The 20574-nt window shown below is 36.8% G+C and overlaps 1 protein-coding gene across 8 annotated transcripts in view; it reads right to left on the minus strand.

Annotated features, from left to right (window-relative positions):
- Positions 1-20574, minus strand: part of DMD (dystrophin) — a 1147932-nt gene that overhangs the window by 148397 nt on the left and 978961 nt on the right. For all 8 annotated transcript variants that reach the window (XM_041399749.1, XM_041399747.1, XM_041399750.1 and 5 more), the window contains one exon: positions 9816-9962. In XM_041399749.1, the coding sequence (XP_041255683.1) occupies positions 9816-9962 (147 nt within the window). The remainder of the gene's footprint in view (positions 1-9815; positions 9963-20574) is intronic.

A 20574-nucleotide genomic window follows, 5' to 3' on the forward strand; every position in this document is an offset into this window, starting at 1 on the left:
AAAAAAAAAAAATCTCTGGCAAGTTAGAGCCTATCTGAATATGAGCAAGACAGTGAAATACAGTATCTCTAAGCTGTGTGAATATACTGATCATGTAATTAATATAACACAAGAGCTCAAGAAATCTACTTTGTGTACAACTGTGAATATGTATTTTTGGGACTATCCCTCCAAAGTGCTAGAAGGATCATGAACAAGTGATATCTCCTATCTAAAAATTTAAGAATCAATTACCTTCCTAAAGACAGCAAATCAGGCTTTTTTTCCTTTCAACTTTTGCATCTTTCCTTGGTGTTCTTCGATAAATTGTACAATAAAGGTGTTGGGTGTTTTTCTGGCAGAAAAGGGCACAAACGTTGCTCCTGGGTCATCCGAGGATATCTGAGCTGAGCAGGCTCAGCAGGGATGCACCAGCCCAGCTGGGAGGGATGGCAGAGCAGACAAAGCCAGCAGCCCACGGGGGCTTGAGCTCCAACATTGCAGTGTACAGTCTGCAGGGGCAGCTCTCATTTCAGTGAGCACTGAGCACCCACAGCAGCACGTAAATGTTATGTTAAACACCCTGTGATTTGTGTCCTGCAACAGTTCACAGACTAACAGAAGCAGATTTTACAGCATCAATGGTAACCATGCTTTCAATGAACTCTCTGAATGATACAAGGTCATAGTTTGTGTCCAGCACTGCAGTGCAGCTCACATCACAAAGACACCATTATCTGATTCAGGGGCCTCGGCCGATATAAGGATAAATACTTATTAACACAAATGTACGTGAAGTAGAGGTTGTTTTTCTAGCCCCCTTTTCTAGGGAATGGGACAAACATTTGAACTATGTTACTGTCTACATTAAACTAAAATTAAAAACTACCAGTAGAGCTAAAACTTACACCAACTCAGCACAATGTCATTATAATTCAGCTAAATTTTATAAATGTAGTTCTGATCCATAAATGAATACTCACCTGAAAACATGTAAAGATGGTTAAAATAATTTGAAAAAAAATAAATTACATAGAGTGTCATTGGCAAAGCTAAAATAATCAGCATGACCTAGCACTGTTAAACATCACAGGCTTATCCCATCAGCTGTGGGAACTACTGAGCACAGTCTAACAATGTGGGGGCACACTGCTGACACAGAAAAGTGGTGATCATAAAATTGGATGTGCCTGTCTTTCTGAAACTCTATTTGATGGGAGCGGACCTCCTATTCACTGGTGAAGAAAAAAGGATTAGATCCTGACTTTTAAAAAGAGGGAGCTTGCTCGAATTCTGCAACAGACCATACCAGTCTGACAGTATTTCACAGGCCATTCACAGCTGAATAAAGTTATGGAGGCTTTATGAGAAAAATGTAACCCCTTTCTCATTAGAGGTAAACCTAGGCAGATTCAGGGATATATTGCAGGTAGCTATGACAACTGATGTGCAACCCAAATTGAGTTATCTTAGTTTTCTGGCTGGCAAAAGTACAGACAAAATCAACTCAGGATTTGAAATGTGATGTTTTGAGATAAGGAACTGTAATGCCTGGATATACAAAAAGCACAAAGCCATTTTATGGGAGACACAATCTTCTATTTCTTCTGAATACCCCCAAAATCACTACACTGAAACAGCACTCTATTATCAGCTATGTGTCAGCTAATTAATTAGGACAGAACTGTTTGTTTGTACAGATGAAAGAGTCATAAATGAGGGTATTGAAAGGAAAGGACACAAAACACTTGAGGATGGTATGAGAAATCAGAGGAATGAAAGTGAAAACATCCAACAAAATGAATATGCTACCTACAGATGTAACCTTAGAATTATTTTTCTGGATTGATTAATGCTAATTAATTTTGGTTTAAAACAAACTGAACTGTGGTAGAAAAACAACTTTGAACACCTGAGGAAAGGGAAGATAAAAACTGAGTCTTCAACCTCCATACTTGAAGCTTGAAGCTCCCCCAAAAATGTATCCTTCTAAAGAATTCATTTCCACAAACAGGAATTGTATGTTGATCTTTCCAGGTACCAACCTGAAATTGTAAGTTCTATGTCAATAATTGTAATCCATACTATGTTTGTTCTGTAACCAAGGGGTATATTTCTAAAGTTTATTGCAGTATAAGTGTTTTATAAACTAACAACAAGCAGAAGAACTGAACAGCTTAGATGATCCACAGGATAAGCATCTTGAAATAACACCTTCTGGTTGTGCTGGGTAGATCCAAATTAGGAAGGACTTTATAGAAGATTTTGCACACACAACATACCATTACATCACTTCCATGCTGCTCATGGTTTCTGTGCAAGGGTACAATATTTAGCTTTACTCAAACTGTGTTGAAAACTGCAGTGGCAACTTTAGAGAGCACCTTGTGAAAATATTTTTAAAATGACACACATAGTCTTCCATAAAGGCTGGTTTCAAATCTGTGTCACAACTTAATGCCACTGACATTTTTAGTATTTTAAACACTATTATTAACAGTACTTCTAAGACAGAAAAAAAAAAATCCTACTTAGTCTCACTGAAGCAAAAAGATATAAAAAATAGAGCACAAAATACTACCTAGCTTAAAGACTGCAAAAGCCTTCTGTAACCTGAAAGTAGATGGCCTGACATAAAACTATCTACAGTGATATAACACATAATTGATATGTCAGAAAGACACAAAATGACTCAACAAAGAAATAAAAAAGGCTAACATTAACCTTCTGCACTGGAAATGTGCACATTATTTCTTTTCCTTGGGCTTTTAATCACTTCAAATGAAGTTTCTTGTAAAAAAATCACATCATTTCAGAAGAAGGGATTAGTGAAAATGGGGAGAAAGAGAAATATGTTTTGCCAGTTTTACATTCTCCCTCTAAAAACCTTTAACAATACTTTGGCAGTGGTACTTGGAATCTAAGGGGTTTTATATTGCTTTCAATCCAAGGGTATTCATTAAGGTTTCATTGAGTTACAAGCCTCTGAAAATCACATTAGAGAGCCTTTACTGGGCAGCTCTTAAATTCAGTGAATGCTCTACCTGTCACAAACGTGTTCCACATTCAAAGCAAACCTTGAACATCTGCTCCAAGCTCGCTTCAAACCAGGCGGGCACCAACAGGCGGAGGAAGTGTGTGAGAGGATGAGTGTGAGAGAATGAATGTGAGAGGAACGGGCACCAACGGGCACCAACGGGCGGAGGAAGTGTGTGAGAGGATGAGTGTGAGAGGATGTATGTGAGAGGATGTGTGAGAGAATGAATGTGAGAGGATGTGTGTGAGAGGATGGGTGTGAGAGAATGTGTGTGAGAGGATGGGTGAGAGGATGTGTGAGAGGATGAGTGTGAGAGGATGAGTGTGAGAGGATGTGTGTGAGAGAATGAGTGTGAGAGGGTGTGTGTGAGAGGATGTGTGTGAGAGGATGTGTGAGAGGATGTGTGTGAGAGAATGTGTGTGAGAGGATGTGTGAGAGGATGAGTGTGAGAGGATGAGTGTGAGAGGATGTGTGTGAGAGGATGTGTGAGAGGATGAGTGTGAGAGGATGAGTGTGAGAGGATGTGTGTGAGAGGATGTGTGAGAGGATGAGTCTGAGAGGATATGTGTGAGAGAATGAGTGTGAGAGAATGAGTGTGAAAGGGTGTGTGTGAGAGGATGTGTGTCAGAGCATGTGTGTCAAAGGGTGTGTATCAGCAGTGTGTGTCCCCTCCAGGGGATGGAGCAGAACCACAGATTGCAAAGATCCATCACAAAGATCCATCTGGTGCCAGCAGACAGCTGACCCTGCCTCCTGCCCTGCCTGACCTACACCCTCCTGTCCTCTCCTATTGCTTTAGCAAAATCTAACCTGCAAATTATGAGCTCTGACAGTTGCTAACATTTTGGGAAGGAAAAGGGCCTGTGGAATGGAAGCTAGGACTGGAGATTGACTTATAATTGCAAGGTTCATTTTTGTTTTGTCCTTGTTTGCTTTCACTAATGACTGCTGCTAACCTTGTGCACTTCCCAGCTGTTCCCCCTCACATATTCTTGCCTTAAACAATCCTAATTTTTCATAAAGAGCAGCCTAAACATAGCTGATTGGAATCAGGTCACACACCTAAAAAGGTTGAAAAACAAAATCAGGCCATATTCTTTCGATTTGAACAAGCAAAAACCCAAAGCAATCTGCAATTTTGGAATCCAAGGTAAAATCTTCTAACTCCTGTGGTCTACACCCCTGTATAGAACTGAAACTTAGAGGTTTAATTCTTCAAATGTAACTTCCACACTCCTCATCAAAGGGACTTCTATAGAAACTACTTCAAGTAATGGTTTTGAGATGATCAGGTATTACAGATCATGAACATAAAATAATACAGTTCCAGTGGTGGTTGGTAAATAAGTTAGAGAGCTACAAACTGGATGATTTAGCTAAAACTACTTAACTAAAACCCAACAGAACTAGTGGATATTGGTTTCCAGTGAATATATTCTCAATAGTATGATATCCTCTGTTTTCCTCAGTATCCTAAATATAGTCTGGTATGAGTCATATGGATGTGTGCTGCCAAACATAATCTATAACTTCTGACAGGTGGAAGTAAATTGCTCAAGTCTTCCTTTATAAGGAAATGAGACTTACATATTTCAACTAATATGCCCATTCTTTTCCTATCATTTATCCATCAAATAGATAAATGGGAGATCTTACAGAATATATTGGATATGCAAAGGTTGTACAAGAGAGTGCTAAATTCAAGATGCATGTGTAACATATTTTCTTACTTTTGATAGATTTTAGATGCTCTTCTTTTCACATATAAACAGCATAACTCAGCTTTTATAATCCCTTGCACTCACACACATTTGTGAGAAACACTGAAATAAAGCTACAGATGCATATTGTAATGAGGATATAAAGTAGGGTAAGTTGCTATTCTTCTGCATGGCTCTTCAAAACATCTTCATAGAGGACAAAATTTCAGAGCAAAGGAAGACAAAGGAGCATAACAAAACTCTCAAAATGAATGCTCCTCCTTTACAAAAAATGATTAAAGCGTTTGCAATTTCCAGCAAAGTGAAATTCATCACACACATCATAAATTTAGTAAGATTTTATTAGTTTCCTGCTGTCATGTCTGTGGATGATAACCATTCCTGTTTATAGTTACACACTTTCTTTCACTGACTGCCCTAACAATGTCACAACGAAGGTGTCCTCCTAATTTAGGAAGGAGGACAATTCCTCCTTCAACTTCCAATTTTTGACACAGACTTCATTAGTAGAATTGAATCCCAATCCTGACAGCTGGCCTTCTTCCACTAACTTACAGAAATAAATAAATTTGATTTCTAAAGAACAAGTCATTGCAAAATGACTTCTATATGCATAATTTTGCAGACAAATATTGAGAAAATCTGAGACTCAATCTAACAGAAATGAAGAAAAATACTTGGGTCTATGACTTCTGCAGCCAACTGGCATAACTAATTAAACAAATAAGACACCATTAAAGTGCTGTAACAATTGTGGTTTTGGCAGAAGTTCCTCTTCTCATGGAACATAGAAACCAACACTTTAACTAAGTAGTCTGATGGGAAAACTCAACTTCCAAAAAGGATCAAAATCTCCCTCTGCTGGGAAGATGAAGTCTGCAACTACAAAATAATTTCAAATTTCAAGGTTGAAAAGCACCATAACTTTAGTAGTGACTTTACTATAATTCTAGCTGAGTTAGAATTTTGACTCCGTATATTTAGAAAAGTTGTCTCCCATTTTTTTCAGCTACTAACAGATGACATCTGTCAAAATCTAGTTTAAAAAGGACGAAAACCCAAAGAAATAGAAACAAATTAGTTATTAAAATTAATAAAATATCACAATGGAAAGTGAAACTGCTAAGATAACAGAAAGGTAATAATATATAAATATAAAAATATAAAAATCTAACAGCCTTTTATATTGCCCATTCATTCAGACATGACATTCTCTGTCTCATACAGAAACATCTTTCTTGCTACTGTTGCATCATCTGTAAATCTATCAACTTTAACCCCAGTTTACACTCGTTGTTTAATAATAAATAATGCTACTTATAATTTAAGATATAGAGAAATTTAAGACCAATATTCTGTGTAAGTATATGACTAGAGCTTTCGTGTACGATGATACTAGGCACTGCTAATTGGATAACTGGACTGTAAAGCAAGAGAGGTTTTTCTTTTTCTCTAAGAAAAATGATATGAGAGAATACCCTTCATCACTTTCAAATTTTAATTCCATGGTTTAGACATCAAGTTTACTTCCTGGAACCATCACTACAAACAATTTAAAAAAGTAAACTTGGTTCAATTCAACTGCAAGAGACCTGAAGAAGACATTTTTTTACCTAGGTATTTTTGTTGTTATTTCATTTTTTTGCAGGATGTTTTTCTTGAACAAGGCATGAAAGACAGAAGGTGAAGTAAAATTAAAAGAACCTAAAACCTGCTACAATAGGTCACTGCTGATTTCAGCTTATATTTTGCTGCAACTTCCTTGTCTTTGTGTCCAACCCCTATAAAAAGCAATGTGTGAGTTGAGGACTGCTGCCCAGAATGCCTGTGATTCATCTCTAGAGATTCACTGGCCAGCAAGACTTTGATGCATAGTGACAATTTTACACTGATTTCAGGGAGATGGGATTTTCCTTTTGGCTTTTATATTCTTGATATTAGTGCCTCTGGAAATACAGATGGCAAGATTCATTCATATTTCTCACCACAGATTGAAAGAATCATCTAATATTTGTGAAGCACACAGAAGAAGCTGATTTTTGAAATAATTCATTGCAGCAATACTTATTACACTATTGTGCATTATGCAGCTCAGTAAAGAGCCTGTCCTCAGCAGAATACAAATAAAATCATGATATGACTTTAGATAACAGCTTGCAGGGGTACTAAAAGCCTGCTGGCTCTTCACAGCTCCTGAAAGCAGAAAGTGCTCTTCAAGGGAACAGAATAATAGCTGTGGCTGGACCTTCTAACAAATGGCAGTATGGTTTTTGCATCACAACAATCTTCAAATCCCCACATCCTGCAGAATCTTTGCTACTGGTGCAAGATGAGCTGAGGAGTTCGGAATGATACTGAAATTAGGGCTTATGCTTCTTGGCAATCATTATATATACGGATGTAAATCATAGAATTATAGAAAAGTTTAGATTGGAAAACACCTTGGGCTGATTTAGGTTTTTGATGTGCTCAAAGACAACCACTGACAAACTACTAACCTTCAAAATTAAAAGCACTAGAGTATAAATACCATAACAAAATTTCTTAATAGATAAATTTTTGGATGAGACACAGTTCTTACTGTATTTTTCAGCTTATTAAAGGTATTATTCGAAATGAAAGCAAAAAAAGTTTGATTTAAACAACAAAAAAAAAATCTTACTTGATAACTGAAGGCTGTGTTCTCTGTGGGATACTTGTAATTCTTTTACATGTGAGGAGTTTTGCCCTTTGACCTGCATTACACCAACCAGATCTCTGACTTAGAGATTTTAGGGGATTCCTGACTCCCTAAATGTAAATTTTAGGGGATTCCTGACTCCCTAAATGTCAACTAAAGGAGGAAAGAGTTTGCAAGACATGTTCTACCCCAGGATGAGCTCATTACATTGCACACATGAGAGCTCCTCGTGAAATTCATAACAAGTAGCTCCTTGGAAAGATTTCATCTCCTTTAAGAAAAAATAGACAGTATATTTTCCTCAAAACTATTCTATTAAAGTCAGGAAGATACCCAAAGTCCATAGGAGATGACAGTTTTTAGTGACTGAGCTGAGTGCATCAGCTTTCATTAATGAAATGCACTCCACACAACACTTCAAAACCAGGACTGGTTAAGTCTGTAAATGGTTGAGTGCTTTCTATACATTTTTGTTCCAGTAATACTCCAGAGTATATTCACTAAAATTGAATACAAACTAGGTAAATTAGTGGCAAATATTCCTTACTGCAAAAACACAAATGAAGTTCTGGGAAGATTCTGGAGGAATATTTGATTCTATTCACTAACAGCACTAGTCTCACTGCATAAACACTGTGCAATACCGCAAATGACTGACTACAGTTGGCCTTATTTTTATGATTATAAAATTAATATAATATTAAATCTTTGTAAGATTTGGCTTAAGATGATACATTTCCTCCTCTGATCTTATGTAAGTTCCCAGTGTTAATAAAGAAACAAGTGAGACATGTTCACCTTTTCTACAAAATGTTTCAGATGTGATAAATTTTATGTCTTTATGCACTTTTCCTACACATAACCAAGGATGGGTATATTTCTGGCAAGCAATAGCACAGAACTCTCTGTTTTATGATTTTCCTGCTGTGATATTTAATAAGAAATGGGGTACATGGATAAGAAATATTTTCCCCATTAGGAATATGGCAAGGGGAGAGAAAGAGATCTAACCTTTGAGGAGGGAGAAGAAGAGAAGTAAGCTAAGAAAATAAACAAGGGGAGTACAGGAAAAAAAAAAACAAAAACCAAAAAACAAAAAAAAAAAAAACAACAACCCAAAAAACAAAGAGAAATAAGGGAAGGAAGATGGGGAAAGACAGAGAAGAGCAGGAACACAGAAAGAATTGCTTTTTGAAAATAAGAATTAAGAGAAGCCTGAGAGAAAACACAACCAGTGTAAAAGAAAGACACATGAAAATAAACTGAAATATATAGAATAGATGATGAAAAGACTAAAGTTGATAATTTAGGTGACATTATCATAACAAAGGTAATTAATAAATAAATTTAAAAAAACCACAAAACCACCAGAATGAAAAAGAAACATCCTAGACAACTGCAAAACCAGAAACAAACAAAACGAACATACCTTAGAAGGAGAATGGTTTTGCATGAAACAAGAACAATTTTCATTTATGCTTTTCCTGTGGCCAAAATTTCAGTTTTCTATAAAGGGACAACACCTAAGTGGAGTGCTGATAATACATAAAAAAGCCTAGTCCTAAGACGGAAAAAAATCTAGTATTCTAAAAAGTGCCATTGGGTGTGAGTGTCCCACAGATCTTGCATGTAGAACAGTTGGTCCAAATAATTGTATATTCATTCCAATTGGTCTATTCTATTCCAGTCTATGCTATTTTATTGTCTTTAAAAAAAAAAAAAAAAGAGTTCTGCCTCTCAACACATTTCAAAGTCTGCTCTCTTTTAAGCAGAAAAATTATATTAGAGGAACAGATGTGTCTTACCTCTTTCCAAGGGCCACAACTTGGCCTTTAGTATATCATAACCTTTCAAAGTTACTTATGTCTTTTCCCTTCAGGATGTGTTTAAAAATTTACTGGAGTGCTTTCACCTCACTCTCTGCATCTTCCAGATGACATTTAAGTAAATATGAAAAAAGACAGTAAACCATAATATTTCAATTAACTATCTGTTCTATCAGCAATAACATATCACCCTGACATACCGTCTCCAAGTGTCTTCAGAGAAGATGAAAAATTTATTTTCCAAATATCTGGATTTGATAAATCAAAGCAATAATTTACAGTAAAAATTGAATTGTTCACAATGTTTCCTGAGCTTTGTGGAAGAGAATATATTATCTTTGAAATGTGTGCAAAACATGTGGCTTGCCCTTTATATTTTTAAACTATCAGCAAGGTCAGGTTGGGCCTCTCTCTAATGCATTTATGAATGGTAACAATAAAACATTTTCTTGGGCTTTCTCATCTTTCGTTCCTTAGAATGTCTTTGGTGCTATTCCACAGAGAACAAAGCACAGAGAAATAGAAATATTTACTTAAATGCAGCATAAAGAAAAAAGTCATGTGAAATATACCTGCAGCACCTTCCACCTTGTGTTCAGGTCTTCCACACAGCTGAGATTGTACTGGGAGAGCTGAATGTCGGGGGGAGTGAAGCGGTGAGCGAGCTCATTGACGTGATGCACCTTCTCCTTAAGGGGAACAAGTTCTGCTCGATAAACCTGTGTGAATCAAATAGAAATACAAATAAATATGACCACTAACCTCAAAAACTATGGGCTCTGCTACCAGCTGATTAGTAATGTATGGATATTATGTGCCAAGCTGAAAGGAAAGAGCATATGGCCATGATTCAGTTACCTGTCTGTTTATTTAACTTCATATGGACTTTTGGTCTCAAGTGTAAGACCTGGCATTTCAGAAGGTGCTGAGAATCTGGAACCTTCACAGCCACCTCTGCCCAGTTTATCCAAATTTCTAACCAGCACACCCACTGGGAGGTGCACTGTCTCCTGCTTCATCCATATTTGTGTTTAACATGTTCAGTCAGGATGGATGGGAGTGATGAGCAGTTTAACCCAGGAAAATAGAGGAAGACAGCTGTTCCCAAATATGACAAATGGAAAAATATGAAACTTTTACAGACCCAAGGCCATGGTTTACCATGGGTATTGTGTGTGTTACAAATAAAAAGGTTAATAATGAGAAGTCCATTCAAAAAAAAAAAAGAGACAAAAAAAAAGATTTAAAAAATTGCTATGCAGCTCAAACTGGCTTACATAGCTCATATTTAAAAGAAAAAAAACAAAATAATGTTTCTTTTAAGATAACCTTTAAAACCATGCATTAAAGCAGTTTAGCTATTAATTTCAATAATGTATGTGAAAACCAGAATCTGCCAGTTACAAACTTCTTCTTTTTAAAATCAACAACCTGATGAGGATGTCTCCATGATGTAGCTGGGTACATTCAGATAAATTCAGGGCACCATGACTTTATCAGAGAGGAATCTCTATGTAGATCTTCCACTGCTCCATATCTATATTTTCTAAGCAGACATTTATGAATTTTTAATGTGATAAAATATGTAACAATGAGTCTTTTCTAAGGGACAAATTCTGTCATTCTCAGAATCATGTTTTATTGCCATATGATGTCTGCACACAAAGGCAGAATAATTTACTTGCTATATTAGTCTGCTCTATAGCTCCTTTCTCTCAGCATTTTTAATATAAGCCACATGTGGTCTGCATCTCATTTTAGTTCATCAAATAACCTGAAATTATTGCCTAGTGATCTTTTCATCAACACATGATACAAAATAAGGTTAAAAAAAAAGCCCATCCAGTATCTCAGTGAACCTTAAGAGTAAATAATATGAAGACATTCATAGACATTAGAATGCCATGAAGAGCACTAAAGGTAAACATCATTGAAAAATTGTTCCTCAAACATCTTTTAAAACCAGACTTGACTTCCATCAATTATGTTAAAGTACCCTGCAACATAAGGAGTTTGACTTAAGTGGTACTCATACAGTGAATGACTCTAATGATCAATCTTTAAAATACACCATCAGAAGGGATGTGTATTTTGGAAAGGAAGTGTGGGAAATAAGCAAATGCCACGATATGAGAGAAAATGCTTACATCAAGTTCATAACATAACAGTTAACTTCCCTATTTCACCAGTTTTATACCACTGGAGTAGAACTGACATTACTGGTGAGGACAGATTTATGGTTTAGTGCTGAGCAAGGTCTGAAATACAAAGAAAAGGAAGACAGCTCACGTTTGGTTTTACCCTAGAGAGTTATATGTGTGTTTACCTTGAACTTTTTAGTTAGCAAGTGAGTTCAGAGAACAAACAACATGCTGTAAAAGCAGACATTTGTTGTTGTAAAGTAAAGGCCTCAAAGGCTGAAGAAATATATACACCTCTATCTGAGCACTTCACTTACAAATGGTTGTTTTACTGCTTTTTTTTTCCTGTGATCTGCTACCATGGCCCAAGGTGCCTGATCATGACTCTGTGGCTTACATTTGGAATGATCAACTCAGTTCCTCCCATGTTGCTTTGTTTCCCAGATGAGAGAACACCCCTAATCTAGTGTCACCAATAACCATTTTGCATAAAATATAGATATACATATACATGTACATATATTTAGATAACTTATAACAGAAAATATATAAGGAAGGTAATATATAATAAAAAATAAATACACACTAATATATATATATATATATATATAAAATTAAAAATACTGACAGAATAAATGCCAATCAATAGATGCAAAGATCAGTTCCTACACTACAATGCACTTTAATGCAATTCCTGTACTAAATTGAGTTAATTTTCTATTAATTTTATGGGATTAGGGTCAGCTTTCTGATTGAAAAACATCATTATTTAAGCAAAGCACACAGGCCTTATCAGGCACTTGTTTTTAAACATATATTAAAGTATCTGACTGATTTCAGACCAATTATTTACATCTGCATTTTGGACTTGAAAGTACTGGTCTCACTTGAACGCCAACATTAATTATTACGTAAATTACACAGCCATTATACCTAAATTAAAATGAAATAGAAAATCTTTCATAATTACTCAGCATAACTGTAAGTTATGTTACAGACCAAAAAGGCTACAGCACAGAAGCAACCCACAACAAAAGAAATGAAATAGATAGGGAAGTAAAGAAGAAAACTCATCTTCTGCCTTCTCTTCAATCAATGTCCTAATTAATTTTTTTTGTGCTGCAAGGATAATGATTTTTGCAATGTGATAATAATACTCCAGTGCACAAAATACCACAGCTTTTGCCTTTAAATTCAATATTCTGTATTCTATTATGCTATGCCTGTTTATTAGCTGGCCAAATCCAAACACAATAAACAGTAAGAACAAAAAAAGGAATGCTAGTCAATGAACAGCTATCTAATTAATGCCAATAAGCTTACAATTAGAAAACCGTAGACAGAAAAGGAAAAAAATAACCACAGAAAGATTTGGAATATGACTTTGTATTATTAAAAAATCAGCAACTGTAAGCCTTCTTTAAGCAATAGTTTATCACAGACATCCACTCCATCAGTCAGCCTACATGATTCTAGAGCTAAGCACTGTAGGAGTGGAAATTTAGAATTTTTACTGGAAATGTGTTACAGAAATATTTATATTTCTAATAATAATTTTGTATAATACAAGACTGATTGATTTTTTTCTATTTTTTTCCTTCTGCATAAAGAGTATTAAACATATGACATGTTTATATTGAAAAAAATTAAAGTATTATATTGTTGGTAATTTAAAAACCAAAATACATGGTGAGTAGTAGTGTATTACTATCACAACAAGATGTACCCATTAAATTGCTCAGTGTGCAAATGAGTTCACAGTATGAACAACGATAGGACAACAAGCCCCAAATTATCTTCATTATAACTGTCCTTATGCAAGACAGAATTTCAATGGTTTGTGATACTGTAGGTGGTAGATTGGATTTTAAATGATCCGTACAGTCTTGTTGGAAAATATTTCAAAATGCCTTGGAAAATGAGCAAGGACTCTAGAAGACATATACCACAGGCATCCTAACCAGACAAATACTAAAAGTCTAGAGAGCACACAGTGGCCATAATCAGTCAGATGAAAAGCTCATCTTGACCAGTCCCTTGTCTGATATTTGCCAACACAATTCCATGAGGAAGAAAGTAAGGGAAAGCATCAGCTTCCCTGTCCCTTGCGCTCTTCCAGCTCAGCAACTTGAGTCTCAGAGATTATGGACCCAGAAGCTATATTTTTATATCAAACAGATCTTGATGGAATCTTTTCCAAGGAATTACATATTTGGTTTTTGGACTAACATAGGTTTATACAATCCAAAATATCTTATGGTAAGTTTATAATTTATGTCAGAGTTTTGGGGGATTTTAAACCTATTTTTGGAGACGCACTTGGGACCTAAATCTTAGCTCATAACAGACAGAGATCAACCATTCCTAGTGGACTTTGTGCTGTGTCAGGATGTACAAGACCTATATCATGTTTTTTCCTTCCTTTTGTTTAAGACGCAAAGATGGAGATATATTTGATTAAATGTGGGTGTCTACAAGGCATGTACATCTGAGTGAGCTGCCTTTGTATTTACATTATTTCTTTATATTCCACAGCTAATCAAAGCCAGGAGTTGAACATAATGTGACGTTTTACTATAGGATGACAAGAATCACATTCTGAACTGCAACAGAAATGAGCAGATTTTAATTGACTATATAGGGAGCCTAGGCAGGTAACTCACATACAATAGCTATCTGAAAAAAAAAAGACAAAAAAAATAATACAAACCGAAGATATAGGGTATAAAATAAGACAAACTCCAAGACCACTCATTCTGTCCTTGGATACCTTTTACCTAGTGTGTTATATAGTCTGTTATAATTGTTTTTACATCGGGGATCCCTAACACTTCCTACTATATACATATTGTAGATACAACAGGGACTTACAGTGTGGCACCATGATATTTTCTGCTTTTTCAGTAATTTTCAGTAATTCCTCACATTTCATTTGGAAATTCACTTCTGTTATGATTCCAAGACCTCTTTCATGGTGTTAAGGGAATGTTTGAAATGCCTAAAGAGATCATTACTGTATACAGAAAGTTGGGATAATTTTTTCTACATTTTGCCTGAGATTTATTAGTATTTGATTTTGTCTTCCATCACTTTGCTGGCAGTCAGTACTGTGAAGGCTTTCCATAGCTGTTTGCAGTCTGTCATCACCTTAAATACTTTGAATAGGTTTGCGTCATCAAGACGTGCCTCTGTATCAATAATTTTATTTTCCAGTTCATTTATGTACATGCTGGACCGAATAGACCTTCTAGAGCACATCATCTTCATCTTTGGGAAAACTGATCTGTGCTTTTTGTTTTCCATCTTTTACAGGAAATTACCAGATAATTGGCTATTTATCCATTAGAAGACCTTTTCTGTTGTCTCACTGAGACTTAATTTCTTTCCTGGACGACATATCTTTGCTTAACACCTCTGGGGAATGGCAATGGCCTATATCCCCTTAAAGATTATGCCCATGTTTCTTTAAAGGCCCAGTTGGAAATGTAAGGCACACCTACTTTTACAAAACTGTTCTCTCTTTTACAGAATGTCCCTTCCCAGATTTCCGTGTCTGTAGGCCCACAGGCCTGACTACATGCAGTATTTGAAAATTATCACCATGTGTGTCCCTCATCACTCCTCATTAAAACCCCCCGATTTTAAATCAGAAAATGCTGTTAATAGATACAGCTATTTTACACTTCCATTAGAACACTTGACCAAACAGCCATCTGGTTCTGGTGGTTTAATGATCTTAATCAGGATGATTTGTTCTTTGTATTTTTGCTTCAAATAGGTTTCTTTATTATTTTCTTTAGCCACCCCATCTTTCCAGGTCATTCTGAAACCATTTGGATGGTATGGATTGGTTCTCAGGATGCTGTGCCTCTGTGCTGCCTTCACACACTTTGTCCTTTTGGTTCCTTTTCGGCAGGCTTCCTCATTTGTGTGCAGCTTTCTTTCTGAAAACTGAACACTGCTGTAGTGGGTTTTTTGGGTTATTTTTGTCCCTGCAGAGTTGCTGACCTTTAGTTCATAATGATCCCTATTATGATAGCAATGTTTTGAACTTGCAGTGCTCAGCACCAAGCCAAATCTTTTCCCTACTGGTTATTCTCTTGGATTTTCTTATGTATTTTCTATTTGGTGCTGGAACGTCAATTTCAAAAAGGATTTTAGGATAGTGTCTGTAATTACAGATCTAAGATATTTTAGAAGACGCAGGATAAGCCTCCCAAAATTATTTACAAATAATTTTCTGCATACTTTTCATTAAATTTCCTTGTGCTTTGGGTATCCTATTCCAAGGTAGTAAAAACCACCAGGTAGTCCTCACCTCTTTTCAGAGAATACCAACTCCATTTATGAAAATTTGATGCTTAGGGGTTTTTTTTCAGATGTCTTTTCTTCCACATTTCACATGCCATGTGGCTGGTTTTAGCCTATCTTTTATTTAAGGAACCCTAACACAGACTGATTTTGCTTTGGAAGGCTGCCCAATGTTCAGAAGAGAGAGAGAAAAAATCTAGGTCTTTTTTATTTAAAGGCTCACCAAAGGGGAAGGGTTTTTTTTTTCAATGCCATGAAAAGGTTTGCTTTTTCTTTTAGCATTCATAAATTGGTTCCATAAAAACTAAAAGAAAATTCACTAATCATTCAAGTAGAAGAGTAAAACAAAGAAAACAAGCTTATTTCAATATCAGTATTATGTATTTTATACTAATTGTACATATATATATGTATATAATATATTTATATATACTTGTATATAAACATACATAAATAACATATATAGTCTATATTTATAATATATATAATCATTATTAAATGTTTTTCTAGATTCATGGAGTTTTTGTTGCTGAATTCATCATAAAGTTCAGAAAGGAACACTGAGTCTATTTCTTAACCCCTTCTCCCTCAACCACATGCTTAACCTGTGGCTGACAAGCCAAACACAGAGTTCAGGAGTCCAATCAAAATTCAATCAAGAGCCTGTAACTTCCAGCTCACTGATGTTAATGGAATAGGGTGACTAAAGCCCATGAAGACAATTGGAAAATACACCCTGAAAAGGAAGTATATTCCCAAAACATCAAGTATTCCTTGTGCACAGAGAAAGACTAAAATGAGGACTGTTTTTTCTTTATTGTCTGCTGTTGAAAAATGCCAATGGATCATTAAAAATGCTTTTTTACATTTACTGTCCTTATTCCAACTGATCCAAACAACTACCATATATGTTTAAATATAGTCCACAACAGTGCCTTGTCAGAACAAGTAGCATTTATGCAGCTTTACTGAGTATGAAATCATTGCTGCTTAGCATTTGCCACACTGACAGGGGAAAATAACAGCATGCACATACAAAATCCTATATCCTCATGCACACCTCAGTAGTACTGAGATTGAGTTTAGCTATATCGGTCTTAAAAAATTTATTTAATAAACAGACAATACATCATAATTATTTATTTGCAACTGGTATGCAATTGTTCAATAAGAAACTAAAAACAAGCTATTAAGTTTTACAATTATGATTTAAAATAGGCAGTATTCCTATTGGCTCCTACTTACCTGCAACATTTCTGGTGTGAAAAATAGCTGGGAGCGGACCCATTTTGAGTGTTATTCTGTTCTGTTGTTCCTTAACAACACTTGGACTTGTAAACAGGTTTAAAAACATCTATGTGAGACCACGTATGGACAATTACTCCAGCATTATGGTGTGATATTTTTTCCCAGCTATATTGTCCTGAGTCACCCTGAACACACTGGTAAAAATCAAGACTCATTAGTATTTCCCATACTCATGGGAGGAGGGACCATGAATCTCATGGTGCATATACTGCAGTACCCTTCTCTCGTTGCAAACAGGAGTTAAAAGAGACTTTAAAGTTCATTTCACCAATGCATCAAATGATTTAAATGTTCAGTGCCAGCTTCTGGAAATGAGTCTCTATCTATTTGGTTATGGATGGAACTGGCACGATGCCTGTATAAGATGTTAAAGGCAATTTGGCATCATCTCTAGATTTTTATTTCTCAAATTTTATGGACTGGCAATTATAGCAACACCAGCCTTTGATTTGAACACTATGTTTATGCTTAGAGCACAACATTGGAAATTAAAATTGATCCCGAAGTTAGTTTCCCCCAGATACAGTAAATGCAAGACCTCAGTAGATAGTATGCTCTTCCACTAATGTTCATTTTTACAAGCCTAAACATGAGGAATTTAAAACATTTTTCTTAGCTTTTTATGAAGGAAGAAAAAAAATCAAATAATTTGAAAATCTTCTCTAGTTTTTCAGCAATGGTATTTACTATTTAGGCAGTTCATATCTTGCCTTTATACAGGAATAAACATTAGGAATTAAATGCTTTGCACTTCTTAATAAACTTTTTAAGACCATGCAAGCTTGTACATGTACAAAAACTGAAGGCAAGAACACAAATTTCTTCCTGTTATTAGTGTTTAAATGCATAATGGTTTCCAAATAATTTTGTATGTCTACTGAAAATCATTGCAAAGGCATGCACTAAAAAATGGGTTTTTTTTCTCACAGAACTCTAAGCTGTCATCACAGACTGGCTGAAGCTGGAAGGCAACTCTTGAGATCATCTAGCTTAGCCCCCAGAGTGGGGCCAGTTGCTCAGGACAATGTCGAGTCATGTTTTAAATATCTCCAGTGATCAAGATTCCACCACTTATCTGGGCAACCTGTGCCAGTGTTTGAACAGCCACAGGTGTCTCTTCTCATATTCAGGTGGAACGTGATGTGTTTTCATTTGTCTCTTGTCAGTGGACAGTACCAAGAACAGTCCAGCTCTCTCTTCATTCCCTCTCATCAGGAATTTATACACACTGATAAAGTACTGAGCTGCCTTGAGTCTCAAGGCTAAGCTGTTCCAGTTCTCTCAGCCTCTCCTCACAGGAAAGTGCTTCAGTCCTGTGACCTTCTTTGTGGTCCTGCAGTGGACCTGTTCCAGTGAAATCCATGCCTTTCTCATATTCTGGAGCCCAAAACTGGACCCAGCCCTCCAGGTGGACCAAGGCTGAGCAGAGAGGAAGCTGATGGCAATGTTCTGCCTAATGCACCCCAGGGTGCTGTCAGCCTTCTGTGCCATGAGGGTCTGTGTAAGAGACTTAAAGATCACCATTTGTTCAAATGCTCTTAAGATCACTGAAGGACTTTGCCACTGTAGCAAACCAAGCAAAGAAGCAACTGCTCATCTGTGACCACCAAAGCCCATCCTGTCCCAAACATGCCTTCTCCATTCCTGAAATTTGGACTGTGAGTTAACCCACCTGACAGGAACTTGAGATACGATAAAGGTGGTACTAATGTCCAATCATCTCAGGTCTAAGGAAAGGTAAATGAAGATGGGAGAAAGATGTTTCACTGCAAGGATTCTGTGGGAAGGCCAGCTCAGCAACTGTGCTGGTAGCCGGCTGTGGCTGGGTCCGGTGGGGGGAGAACCACAGCCTGCTGGCTCAAGACAGGAGGCTACTGGCTTAAACGAAGAGAAAGAACAAGCATGGGACTAATCAGCATTGGAAGTGAGGGAATCATTTAACCAACTAAATGAGAGAACTGTGTAGCCAATGAGCATTGATTCTTTTTTTCTTTTTTCTTTTTTCATTTTTTTTTTTTTTTTTTTTTTTTATTTTTTTTTTTTTTTTTTTTTTTGCTAAAGTGTATAAATGGTGAGAAGTTTTGAGCAACCTTGGAACTCCCACCACTGAGAAGCCCAGGGTGAAGAGGATCAATGGGATACCACTGGATCCATGGGTGGTGACTATCATGCCATCTGATCTCTTTCTCTCTCTCACTGTCTTTCTCCCCTCCCTCTTTCCCCCTCAATCCTTTTCTATTTCTTTCTATCTCTCTCCCTCACATTTTACTGTTCAATAAAATCCATAGTATCAACTTCGGCATATGGTCTTGTTTGCACCTTAATTCAGGCAGAGGCATCTCCCTAGTAACTTTAATAACTGGATTTTAAGTGTGTGTTCCTGTCAGCTGTTTGTCTACCAGTACCCAAGGCTCTTCTCTTCAGAGGAGACCTTCAGAGTCACTTTCTGGCCAATTGGTTTTGAGTGTGTATTGTTACCTGGACACAGGTAACAATATTGTTGCCTTCCTCCCAGGACACAGGACTTGGCATTTCTCCTTGTTGAACTTCATGAGATCCCCTCAGTGTAATTCTCCATGCTGTCAGGGTCTGTATGAATGACAGCAGAACCATCTGGTGTAATGGCTGTTCTTCCCACTTTTGTATCAAGTGGGTAATTACTGAAGGTGAGCTCTGTCCCAGGGACCATTCCATTAATACAAATATTAAATAATACTGATTCAGGATCAAACACTGTGGTATCTCACATGTGACTTGCCTCCAATGCAACTTTCTAGTCCTTCATATGCCTGGAGATGGTTTAAAAAAATTGGCTGTTCCATCACATTCCCAGAGATTTGAGTGAGGCTCAATAACTTGTAAGTCCCTGTGTCCTTCCTCCTGTCCTGCTTGAAGGTGAGAGCGACACTTGCTCTCTTCCAGGATGCAAGGATTTTTCCCAGTCGCTGTGACTCTTGAAGACAATTGATAATGGCCTCTCAATAACATCTGCCAACTCATTCTGCACTTGTGACTACGTCCCATTAGGACTCAGGTGTGACCAGAATTATGAGCATGATCCATGCCCTTACATGTTCCATCGTGGGTATTTCTCACACTTAGTGTGAAGCAGATTTCAGGAAAAGGCCAACTGTGCCTACAGAGAAAGTCTGTTTTCCTGCTCTGTGAGCAGCACTTACACAAGGCTGTGGCCTCATGCCAGCCTGACATTTCCGTGAAGAATTCCCTCAAATAGAGGAGTCTCCCGCTAGCACTGGCTTATGTTAAACCTCAATTCTCACAACCAGTGAAAGAGACAGAAAAGAACATCTGGCACTGTGAAGAAAATATGAGATGACTTAGGGAGAAAAGTTCTCCTGTGTCAGATGAATTTCTGCTATGGGAAGGTTTTACACAAGCAGCAGCTGCAGCTAAATCAGAGCAGGATCCCTGTGCACAGCAAGGTGAGTGGTTGCCCTACACCTGCCACAGCAGCTTCCCAGCACTGAGGATTCTCCCCCTCAGCTCACTTGGTGTCCAAGTGGAGAACTATTCATGGGCCAGAGCACTTCTCATTTTATATTTAAAACCA

Source organism: Onychostruthus taczanowskii, unplaced genomic scaffold, assembly GCF_017590055.1.
Source record: "Onychostruthus taczanowskii isolate IOZ18803 unplaced genomic scaffold, ASM1759005v1 scaffold17, whole genome shotgun sequence".
Classification (NCBI taxonomy): domain Eukaryota; kingdom Metazoa; phylum Chordata; class Aves; order Passeriformes; family Passeridae; genus Onychostruthus; species Onychostruthus taczanowskii.